General features: G+C 43.6%; 1 protein-coding gene across 1 annotated transcript; it reads right to left on the bottom strand.

The window, feature by feature from the left end:
* Positions 1-3,477: 3,477 nt before the first annotated feature.
* Positions 3,478-12,353, bottom strand: kcna10a (potassium voltage-gated channel, shaker-related subfamily, member 10a). Its single transcript, XM_061697029.1, has 2 exons — positions 12,114-12,353; positions 3,478-5,422 (listed from the first exon to the last, which is right to left on the bottom strand). The coding sequence occupies exon 2, from the start codon at positions 5,277-5,279 to the stop codon at positions 3,561-3,563; it is 1,719 nt and encodes a 572-aa protein (XP_061553013.1). The 5' UTR covers positions 5,280-5,422; positions 12,114-12,353; the 3' UTR covers positions 3,478-3,560.
* Between the last annotated feature and the right edge of the window lie 250 nt (positions 12,354-12,603).

Genomic DNA, 12,603 nt, shown 5'->3' on the forward strand with positions numbered 1-12,603 from the left:
ATCGAACTGCGACCTAGGGTATCCTGGTGCCAAGTGCACGTATGGACACCATTATGTGTTCGTTATGGACAATCCGTGATGAGCGCAGAAGTCCAATAACAGAAGACCGCTCGGGTTCTGATCGGGGGGGGGACGTTCCTCACAATCACGCCCTTCCAGGTCTCACTGTCATTGCCCACGCGAGCATTGAAGTTCCCCAGCAGAACGATGGAGTCCTCAGTGGGATCGCTCTCCAGCACCCCCTCCAAGCACTCCAAAAAGGATGGGTCCTCTAAACTGCTGTTTGGTGCATATGCACAAACCACAGTCAGGACCCGTCCCCTCACCCGAAGGCGAGGACTAGAGGCTACCCTCTAGTCCACCAGGGAGAACCCCAACGTACAGGCCGGGGGGCAATAAGAATACCCACACCTGCTCGGCGCCTCTCACAGTGGGCAACTGTGAGCTGTGCTTTGTCTGGTCCCTCACCTAGGACCTATTTGCCATAGGTGACCCTGCCAGGGGCATAAAGCCCCAGACAACTTAGCTCCGAGGATCATTGGGACACACAAAACCCTCCACCACGATGGCTGGGGGCATTGGGTCCCTGTGGCCGCCACTGGGTGGCCAGTTGTCAGGGTGCCTCGGTGGGGCCGGCGGACCGCCCTAGGTCCCTCGTGGGACGTGTCCCGTCCGCCGGACTGCTCTCGGGTGGACCCCTGGGCCTGATCCCGCCCCTCGATTGGTTGGGTGGGGTCACAGCGATTACAGGACACTTGTGTCAGTCTTTGTGTATGTAAAATGGTGTCAATTCACTTGCATGTTTCCGCAGGCACACACCCCTGGGACTCTTTCACTGGGCGTGGGGTCACGCACTTACTGCGACAAATAACTCATGAATATGCAAATCGCTTGTGTATCCCCTCACTTATACTCCTTTGCCCGAAGTCAGCTGGGATAGGCTCCAGCACCCCGCAGCCCTAACCAGGATAAGCGCTGTTGACAATGGATGGATGGATTCATAAATGAGGAAGACCTTAATTAGATCTCTGCAATTGGCTGGTGACCAGTTCAGGGTGTAACCCGCCTCTCGCCCGAAGATAGCTGGGCCAGGCTCCAGCACGCCCGCGACCCGCGGGAGGATAAGCGGTACAAAAAAATGGATGGATGGATTAATTAGATCTGAGTCCAACGGTGGGAAAGACAGTAAAAAGAGGAAAATGTGGTCGAAAATTTGTCGCTTTAGAAGTATCAGAATGCATGTGACCTACCCTGACTGTTTGTTTATCTGTCTCGAAGTTGGGTAATCGTTGAGGACCGATGGGGATAATTCTCATTAATCCTGTTCACGCAATCACCAGAGTGAAACAGATGTCAGATTTTACTGGTGAACACCATTTACATTTTAATGAATGAGTGTTTGTGTGCGTGTGTGTTCCTGTGCGTGTGTATGGATCTGTTACACTTTACTCAGAAATCCTTGATCCAGCACAATAATAAACAGTTTGAGAGTTGTTGTACTGTTTCTAACCCAGTCCTCCTCGTCATCATCATCGGAACAAAAAATCAAGAATTTATCTGATAAGGTTATACGAATTTTAAATCAGCCTGGCAGTTACAGTCCTCACATGGAAATGTCACTTCTTCCATGTCACATTAGCCAAGTCTCTTTTTACCCCCCCCGCAGCGGTGCATGTGTAAAATTTTAAAAACAAACAACCTCAAGACACAAGCACTGTTCAGTTCAGTGAACATCAGCCGACTAACTGTCAAACAAATTTCTTTGGAAAAGTTGAAAGGAGGCAAAGAAGAATTTACACTGGAAGCAGACTGCATTCAAAGCAATAAAATTCCAGTGAATCCAGTATTACCGAGAGTTGTCAGAGTTGAATCTTCCCATTGAGGGTGACATTTCCAGATTCCTTGTACGCTTTCTTTTCAGTCCCTGTAAAGTGATAATACAAATGTCGACACACCACAGAGAAGAGTGTTGTTAAGAACCCTGCCTAATTTGAATGATATATATATATATATATATATAAATCACCAACTCTATAAAATGAGGCTTGAAAATTGTAAAAAAAAAAAAACAAACAGGCCTTTCTTCCTGCTCCCGAACACTGTGGGTGTGTCTGCTGAATGCACTGCAACCACACCCTGCTCAGCTGTCAACTGATATCAAATTAAATACCACACATTCCTTGACATGGGAGTGGATTTTGACTCCTGCTCCTGAGAGACTGATCGCAATCTTGACTGAAAATTTTACTGAATCCCACTCCCTCCCTTTTCCATTTTTCACCCCTCTTTTTACGACCAGTCAATCCTGGTCCTACACACCAAGCAGCTATAGGGGGCAGGAGGCAGATAAATGATCGTAGGTGGGGATAGATATGTGAGGTCCGCGAACATATTTAAGTCACCAGCAGTTATCACCAGCTCATTCTGTATTTAATTAGGGTACCCGCTCACATTATCTGTTGCCACACTGGCCAAGAGCAGCGACAATGTTCCAGTTAGGTTTGGCTCACGGGCACATTAGAACCCAATGTAAAAAGGTAACTTATGTAAGTTTTTTTTTTTTTTTAATCTTGTATCAAGCTTTTCAGTAGCTTTTTGGATTTTCTACAGCTGAGTAAAAAAGTGGTAGTTGAAGTATTGTTGTGACAGGTGGAGGTATCATTTGGGGAAAATAACCTTAATTAAAATTAACTTGGTTGATTTCTATAGGCGGCACGGTGGTTGACTGGTTAGGATGTCTGCCTCACAGTTCTGAGGACTGGGGTTCAAATCCCGGCTCCATCTATGTGGAGCTTGCACGTTCGCCCCGTGTTTGGGTGGGTGTTCTCCAGCCACTTTGGTTTCCTCCCACATCCCAGGAACATATGTGGCAGGTTGATTGAAGACTCGAAATTGCCCGTGGGTGTGAATGTGGATGCGAATGGTTGTTTGTTTCAGTGTGCCCTGCGATTGGCTGGCGACCAATTCAGGGTGTACCCTGCCTCTCGCTCGAAGATAGCTGGGATAGGCTCCAGCACGCCAGTGACCCTGTTTTTGGGATGTGGGAGGAAACCGGAGTGCCCGGAGAAAACTCACCCAGGCACGGGGAGAACATGCAAACTCCACATAGGCGGAGCCTGGATTTGAACCCCGGTCCTCAGAACTGTGAGGCAGATGTGCTAACCAGTCGTCCACAAATCCGCCGTTTACATCACCTGAGAAGACAATTTAGTTGCAAATAAACACCATTTCTCGTTCTTGCCCTTGTGAAGGTAAAGAGTAAAATACTGTATCAGAACTGACTCAATTTCAAACAGAAATAGTTTCCAAACCTGAGGAATCAAGAAAGCAAGAACTACAAAATTATTATTTGTTAATTTGTAGGTTACGCTGCCAATTAGCTAAAGAAAAGGCAAGACGTTTCAATTCATTATGAAAAATGGGCGAATAAGAAGTCATTTAGTCCAATCATTGTTTTATTGATTTTCTTTTCCCAAGATTCTTACACTTTTTATGTGAAAATAAGTGTGTAAATTCAAGACGCTTCTAAACAAATACTGATTCTTAGTTATGTCACTGTGTCAGATGCCATTGGCTTTATTCAGCGAAGTGCTGCTCCTTTGTTTGGTACCCAAGTCCTCCATTATGGCTTGCTCAACAGCATCTGCCAAGGACAGCTTGTCCTCTGCTTCAGTCTCTCTGTGATAGAAATAGTTGAAATTGGAGACAATGACAGGAACAGGCAGAGCGATGGTCAGCACACCTGCAATGGCGCACAAGGTCCCGACAAGTTTACCCCCGAGCGTGATGGGACACATGTCCCCGTAGCCTACAGTAGTCATGGTCACCACTGCCCACCAGAAGCCATCGGGTATGCTGACAAACTGTGTGTTCGGCTCGTCTACCTCAGCGAAGTAGATAGCGCTGGAGAAAAGGATAACTCCAATAAAGAGGAAGAAGATGAGCAAGCCAAGTTCTCTCATACTGGCCTTGAGGGTCTGTCCCAGGATTTGCAGCCCCTTGGAGTGGCGCGAGAGTTTAAAAATACGAAACACCCTGACCAGACGGATAATCCGAAGAATGGCCAAAGACATATTCTGTCCAGAGCTCTCTTCCGTCTTTGTGACCAGTTCTGTAACCACTGTGACAAAATAGGGGATGATGGATACGATATCAATAATGTTCATCAGGTTGTGGAAAAACTCTCTTTTGCTCGGGCAGACCAGAAATCTCAAGCAGAGCTCAAAGAAGAACCAGCCAATGCAGGCAGTCTCAATAATGAAAAAGGGATCAGAGAAAACTGTGGGCATCACACCAGGTGGAGCCACAGAAGTGTAAGCTCTGGAGAGGTTGACAGGCTTTATGGAGGCGGGCAAAACAATGTCAGTGTCATCTCTGAATTCCGGCAGCGTTTCCATGCAGAAAATAATGATGGAGATGACTATAACGAGCACGGACACCAGTGCAACACACCGAGCTGCATTGGAGCTCTCTGGGTACTCAAACAGCAGCCAGAATTGTCTGGAGATATCATTATTAGGTAGTGGTATGTCAACATCTCTGAGGAATCCCTCTTCATCGCGAAACTGCTCCATGGCTTCATTTCCCAGCTGGTAAAATATGATTTCATCAGCAAACACATCCAGAGGAACATTTGCTGGGCGTCTGACCTTACCCCCAGATTGGTAGTAATACAAAATCCCGTCAAAGCTGGGTCGGTTCCGGTCAAAGAAGTATTCATTCCTCATTGGATCAAAATAGTCCATTCTCTTCTGAGGGTCTCCCAGCAGCGTATCAGGAAACTGGTCTAATGTTTTGAGCTGAGTCTCGAAGCGAAGACCTGCGATGTTAATAATGACTTTTTGGTCTCCATCGTCCAGCCCTCTTTTATCCACAAAAAGGTCCTCGCGGCACTCCTTAGCAAGTTGGCTGAAGATTGTCTCGCTTTCCTTCGTGCCTTCACTGCTTAGGAGCAGCTTCCAGTTGGAGATCATGCTGGAGCGACTACTTCTCCCGTCTATGCTTGGAGTAAGCATGGAATTGGGTACTTCAAGTGTCTGGATAAATGGGAGCGGTGTTGATGATGTGGATTCCCACATGCACGAAGGAACAGGACTGGGCTGGGATGGCGTACAGGCGGCAAACTGCGGGGATCGCAGTCGGTAGTTGCCGCCCGCCGTGTCGTGTTCTGACCGTATGTCCAAAGTAAGCGCTGTGGTCTCATCCGCATAAGTGTCCTCATCCTCAAGGCTGGCGTCGAGGTCATCTAGGCTCCCAAAGTCTACCAGGGCCATATCCATGGCTCCAGTTCAGCCAAAGCAGACCAACAGGCCCCAAGATTTGAAACAAAACAAAAACAAAAACATACACAGCTAGACGAGTGGCTCAGTCAGCAGATAGCAACTTGTAGACCCTCAGTCTTCTTTTTTTCCCTCATCCACACCTGCAGAATGAGAGACACGAAAAGTTAATCAGTTTGACATAGAATTGTTATCATGACTATTTGAACACCCTCAACAAGGCAAGTTATGTTAGAGCCAAAAGAAATATCTAAATAGAGAGGAGGGAGGTTGAACGACAGAAAATAAGACAACAACTCCCTACTTCTTTTACTTTCTGCATTCTGGTACTGAGGAGGCACTGTGATGAGTCATTGTAACTGTGAAAAGAACACCATACACGGAGATCTGGTCGCTTATTTGGATAAATTGTCATGTTTACAACGTGTCGGCGTAATAAAGCATCGGGAAGGAACAGTCAAGGGGCAACCACCGTATCTTGACGATGGCCCTTATTTAGGTTGCAAAGTGGATAGTGCAGCGTAAACGGAGCTGTGCATACTGTACATTAGCTCTTGACGAGCATCGGTCTCGCTTCCTTATAATACCAGGACAATCATTCAAATGGCACAATCACCCCTTAATCTGTACATTTGAGAAGTATGGAGAGATAGTGGCTCTAACAGAAGGGTGAATTTTAGAAACAGGAGCAGATTACAAACTGAAACTGCAAATGGAGAAAAACCCATAATAGTTTGTGTGTGTAAAAGAAGAAGCTGCATTTAAATTTTTTTTTTTTTAAAAACAGTCCTTTTTCTCAAAGGTATAATGCTCAGCAACGCCAAAGTAACACGTGTCTTTTTGCTCAAGGGAATAGCGACCATTTTGGAGCACCCAATATCTTTTGATTGTCCAATTTCTATTGATGTGAATCACCAGCGTTAAGCATCTGACCTCATAAAAAAGTGGCAAAATACTGTCTTTGTCCCAATAATAAATGTTCAAAACTTCCTGTTCCCTGGGGCTACAACGACTTTTTTTTTGCAGAAGCACAAACACCGTACTGTAATGTGCGAACAGTTATGCTAATTATAGCGCATGAAATTGTCCTGTAATGGCAACAAGCTCAATAACATACAAGGACGACGTCATCGGAAACGAGACTTAGTTGCCCATAAATTCGATCCTCATTTAGATCAAATGTAATTTAATGCAAATGAGATTACAATTTGTGATATAGTCACAATGAAGAAAGTAATACCGAACCGATCAATACATAGTCATGTAAAGGGGACATTCATTTATGCCTCCTCACCCTACGTGTACATTCGTTTTTACGATCCATTCATGACATCAGTCTAACAAAAAAGACGAGGCTGACTCTCCATCGCTCTGCCGTGTACTGTCCAAACAATCTTCCATCATTCGAAAGCAGAGCTCTTTTTGGCAACAGCAGAGTTTATGAATGATCAAATGTCAGATTCCCAGGATGCGCAAATCACGGTGGCATAGCACTTTGTCCGCACACTGTAAAAGACATTGGCATGTCGGAAGCTGACTTTACTTTGTAACAGGAGCATGTCTGCACAACCTCTGCAGACTTCTTGTCAACAGCCTGTACTCTCTTTATCTTTACCTATTTGTGACCCTCACATTAAAATATTTCCCCTGCTTCGATATTTACTTTAAGAAAAGAAAAATGTCAGCGATTCATGATTGTACGATAATTCATTTAAAGGTTGTCAGGATTTGACATAATTGTTGTTTTAAGTTGACAGACAGTAATAGACTGTAGCAGGGGAGGGACTATTCAATTGTAAAGAAACGGCATGACCTTGGACAGCTTAAAACAGAGGTGTCACATGGGGCCCACATGAACGCCTGGCACTCTTGTCTATTCTTGCCATTCTATTAATACACGGCGAGTCAATGAGGGAGAAAGCCGTAAGATAATAGCTTGCGGCGCATGTACATGAACAAGAGGAGTGCACGTAGAAGGAGATATTGGATTTTGCACCGGAAATATGGTATCGCATGCTGCTCGGAGAAACATTACATTATAGTGAGCTAACCCCTGTGACTTCGCCAGATGCGTGTAAACATGAACAGATTTTTCCGCTAGATCTAGCTCAGCTTCAAACAAACTCTTCCGTAGCGGGGCAGAAGGGTTTATTGTATACATCCAAAATTGCAACTTCTTTCCGATAAAGATTATTCATAAGTAGAGTGGATTAGGGCGTAGGAGTGAAAAAGTGTTCATAGGTACAACAAATAAAGGATCTCCACACGGGAGGCCCTGACGTACATTTGCTGACTATGCTAAATGTGTACGCACTTGGTCGAGATTTTATTCGTTAATTTTAATTGGAGAAAATGAATTCTTCTATTCATTGTGAGCTTGTGCTTTACTAGGGGTGTGAGCATACAAAATACAGTATTGGTCAATATACTACAAACACATCGTATCCGCAGTGTCCCAGATGTTTGTAGCTGAGTACAATTAAGTGTGGTGCATGGTGAGGTAATTTAATCATTCGTCACAAGAACCTCCACGGACATTGTTGTCCAGCTGACTTTCTGCAGCTGACTTTGGGCATTGTCCACCCTTTAGCTATGCCCGCTTATAATTTGGTTGCGGGAGGACATTAGTTGGTAGAGGTGATATTTTGGGACAAGATTTTTGGGATTAATGCAGGCTGAGCAGCACAGTGCCATAAGCCGAGGGATCTCTTCTGTCGGATCAACACAGATGCCAGCTAGCCGTCATAGATATGCAGACAAGCGCAAAAAGTGACCCCCCCCCCCACCTCCCCCACACACAAACACACAGGCACCCACAATGTGCTAAAAACATGATTAGTGCTTTGAAGCATGGGCATTGTATTTGGAAAATAAACACCACTGTAGATCATGGGTTTTCACAGTGTTGACCAGGACACCCACCCTGGCTATTTAGTCGAAATATTTTTTTTAGAAACCAATACATAATAGAGTCAATCAAATACAATGGCGACCTGAGATACCAGTTTAATTCATTCTGTGACCACGCTCGTAACTCAAATCATCTTTCCCCTTTGAAATGAGTGAAAATGCCATTAATCCCTTCCAGCCTCCCCCGCAGCCCAAAACTTGTGTAATGTGTTTTTCAATTAGAAAAATAGCACTCTATAACATTCCACTTGATAGAACATACACTAAAGACAGAGTTAAATATGATTTAACACATTATCAAATTTTTTGCTTCAAATCAGTGGACATTGTGCTGCTTCTCCTGGTTGTGTGTGCACCTTGGCCACCTGGAGGCAGTACAATACAGACATATGGCTATCGATGGAGCCGCTGAAAACAATAATTTGAGTCATTCTTTGCTGAGGATGAAGAATATATGCCTGTGAGTTTGTCATCTTATCTATCTACATGCATTGCTCTGCTGTTTGTGTGCCAATATCCGTTGCTCCAAGGGTTTTAACACCGCGACACAGATGCTATTCACGAGCCCGCCTGTAGCGTTTTAGACTGTTTCTTAGCATTAAGATAAACTGATTTATCCAGAGCGAAGATATGTGGTGGTTTTTAATAACGCGTTCTGCATGTACATGCACGTTGGTTGTAAGTTGTCAACACGAGTCATGACATCTCAAGGCAAGAGTTCAGGTTCATTCCAAGTATTATCAAAGTATCCTCCAGCAATTGAGACACAGAAATCCAAGTTGCTTCTTACGCTGCGTCGGCAGTGTTTGAATGGGTTGCTCGTGTTCCTTCCAGGGCAACACGCACCATCGCCATTGAGTGAATCAGGTCATCATTAAAAAGTGATGACCAATTTGAAGGTAAAAAGTCACAATTTAAAGCCTATTTACTGTAACATAAATAAATAAATAAATAAATCATAAATAACACAAAGCCGTATTTCCCACATTTTACAACATGCCAAATGTAATGTATTGAATGTAGGGCTGTCACTATCGAATCTTTTTAGAATTGATTATTGGTTGAATAATCGAATAATAATCACCCCCCACTAATAAATTATTATTATTGACATTTTTACAACGAACATGCATTTTATTTTCATTCATAAGGGATAGACTCCGATCCTTAAACTGCATATGTTGGTACTGAGTGGATGGTATAAATTTGGTGTACAGAATTGGAGGCAGCAAAATGCTGACTATTAAATGGTTAGCAATCATGATTAGCATTAGCGCGTAAGCGATTACCATATAATGTAAAAACACCATTCAGCTCACTCATAAATCATGTTATATCTACATTGCACATTGCACATCATTTTTGGCAAAGTTTATCAGTGGCACAACACTGCGTCTGTCTGCAATAAATGTCCATGTGAAACATTGGTTCCGGCGGCGAAAACATTGCTCCCGGAGCTTTTTGGGGTGGTCACAGCGGCTCTTCGAGGCAGCAATTTTGCGTCGATCTATTTTTTAAGTTACTCAATGTTTTCCCCCCAGCCCTAATTGAATGTGTACACCTATATTGGATATATTCAAAATAAAGGATTTATACGGTAGATACAGAAAGTTGACATGGCACGGTGGTGAAACATTTCCAAGAGAAGATGTGTCCAGGCATTACGGCTTCTTCCCACATTCTAATGGACTCTAAATTGCCCATACTTGTGAATTTTAATACGTGTTTGCCAATACAGTTTGATTGACTGGTACCCAGTCCAGAGTGCACGCAATCTCTCACAGAAAATGGATGAATATGGTGTTGCGTACACTTAAACCAAGACTTTGCTGAGGCACTTACGTGCTAATCAGGAAAGAGCCAAATAAGTGTCGACTCTGTGCAACAAAGTACAGAATGGTCAAAATGTTCAAAAACAGCCGCATCCTCAAAAACCTGACATTTTGCAGAGGGGTGTCAATGTTGCATACACGAGAGATGGCTAACACACCAAGATAATGCGCAGCACATCAGTGCTTTTTCCTCATCCACTTGTGTGGAGCACATGTGTTGTTTATGTGTAGTATCCGCGAGGCATTTAGAAGATGCATGCTGACAGGGGGGTGTGTCAGCAGGCTCCAGGCCAAGATTCTGTGCACAGCAGCTGGGTTCAAAATCGGTCTTTGGCTTTTTCACACACACACACACACACACACACACACACACACACACAACAGCTTGAGCAAAACAAAATCACTCCCTAATAAAATTAAAACTTCTTGTGAAAACGTCTATAAACAGCAAATATCAGCTTATTTCGCTTCTATCGTATACGGAGATACTAGTGACCCGACTTTAAAGTTCGCTTTGACTCGCGAGCGCAAACTTGAGATACGAGCGCTGTGTGGCGGGTGCGAACTCGACTCAACTCACTCCGCAATAGAAGCTGCACTGTGGCAAATGGTGAACAATCAGAATCAGAATCGGAATCAGAATCAGAATCAGAATCATCTTTATTTGCCAAGTATGTCCAAAACACAGTCAAACTAAACATCAAACAAAGAGAATTACACATTGTGTTTTTACAACTACTAAAACAATGGAAAATTTGACATGCGAACGATTGGGATCATTAGTTGCGGTTTGGGAACCCTTTAAACAACTACTATTTGAACATAAACGGTGGACAGAGAGCAAACCGATGGATGGATGTTTAAAATAAAAGGCCCACATACGGAAACACTATTATATTTCTAACTGGAACATGCCGAAAATATTAGAAAGATAATGTTTCATGTTGTAATTCTATTTCCTCTAAATTTGTGAGTATTGTTGTTGCAACACTTCCTTTTTATGTAGCTCTTACAATACATAAGAATTGTAAGTGGAGCTGTACGAACAAGGCCAAAACGTGTTAATCTGAACCCACTTCATTAACTACAAAATTCACAATCCCTTCCTCCATTCCACCTCCCAGAGAAAGAGATTAAGCCTGTCTCATTTACAGAAATGTTACATTATTTTCCAGAAGCCCACTTTGTATGCCAGACAGGGAAAATATAGCCATCTGGACCGACTATTACACTAATCCCAGGTGCCACACAATCATATAAAGCAGCCGTGCGCACACACACACAAAGATGCTAACATAGGACTGAACACAGCACCCTTTAACTCTCCGCGGGTGCTTTTTCGGCTCCTGCTTTCTAACGTTCATTGCAACAAATCGAGTTGCTTAACAGCACTTAAAACACTCCGGACCTTTCCATCATCTTCTTTTCGAGAGCGGTCACGTCCCCTTCATTACTGTACAAATGGCGTGCACTCACAGAAGCACTTCCACGTAGCTTTACGCGTGCCGGTAACGTGACACTTGAATGGGGACTTAAAAGGTACAGATTTTATACTCGACACATGTACTTGACCTTTCTTGGAAATAGTAGCTGCATCTTTTCGGCACTGGAAAAGATCCAAACTGTTACGCTGGATTCCGATAATTAGCCGTGGGTGTATGTTACTGATGATCGTAGCTTTTGAAACGGAAGAGCACAGGAGTCAATTGGTGTATCTCAAGAAATAATCCGAAAATAATAAGAACAATAATTTAAAAAATAATAAATAATTAAAACAAACATTGATTATACTCATAATAATAATCAATAAAAATAATCTGAAAATGAAGCCACAGAAATATGTGATTGTCCCTTGAACGGCGGAAATAATACTGAAAAACAGAATAACAGTCCAATATTATATACTGTATGCATACAGTATATATATGATTATTACAAAAATACTTTTAGCACGTTATAATGATAAGCCTGCTAATAAATTGCAAAAACAAATGCGCAAAAAAAAGGCAAGATATTTTTAGGAGCACATGTTGCGCCGTCACATAGTTTATTGCACTTGTGGAAGGATGGAAAAGTCACGGAAGCAGCTTACCTCGGTTGCCACTGAGACCTTTAAAACTCGCCGACTCTCCTAGCGTCGGTCCGGCTCGCCTGGCTCTAAGGGCCGAACCGGAGGCATGTCGGTCGCACACTGGACGCAGCCGGCACATCCGCAGCTGGCGTTGTTGCACCAGCGCCACAACTGCGGCCCCCGCGGGCAAGTGGAGGTCATTCTGGGGCCAGATGTCGTCGTGATATAACGAGAACATTATTACGTTTTATTTGGCCAATTCCCCGCTTGCCCTCCTCGCTCTCATATATTTAAAAAAAAAAAAAAAAAAACGACAACAACAACAACTGTGCAGCAAATTGAGAGAGAGAGAGAGAGAGAGAGAGAGAGAGAGAGAGAGAGAGAGAGAGAGAGACTAAGGAGATTAAAAAAAAAAGGTTGTTTCCTAACCTCTGTCATAAGCTTCCTCATGCTCTCTTGGCAGCACTCTGTCACGATGGCTCTCTCATTCTCATTTCTGATTAAGGCGAAA

The sequence above is a fragment of the Phycodurus eques genome, chromosome 1, assembly GCF_024500275.1.
Source record: "Phycodurus eques isolate BA_2022a chromosome 1, UOR_Pequ_1.1, whole genome shotgun sequence".
Lineage (NCBI taxonomy): Eukaryota > Metazoa > Chordata > Actinopteri > Syngnathiformes > Syngnathidae > Phycodurus > Phycodurus eques.

What these genes read in the sequence shown, in the direction of transcription:
- kcna10a (XM_061697029.1), bottom strand. Translation starts at nt 5,279, where the DNA reads ATGGATATGGCCCTGGTAGACTTTGGGAGCCTAGATGACCTCGACGCC.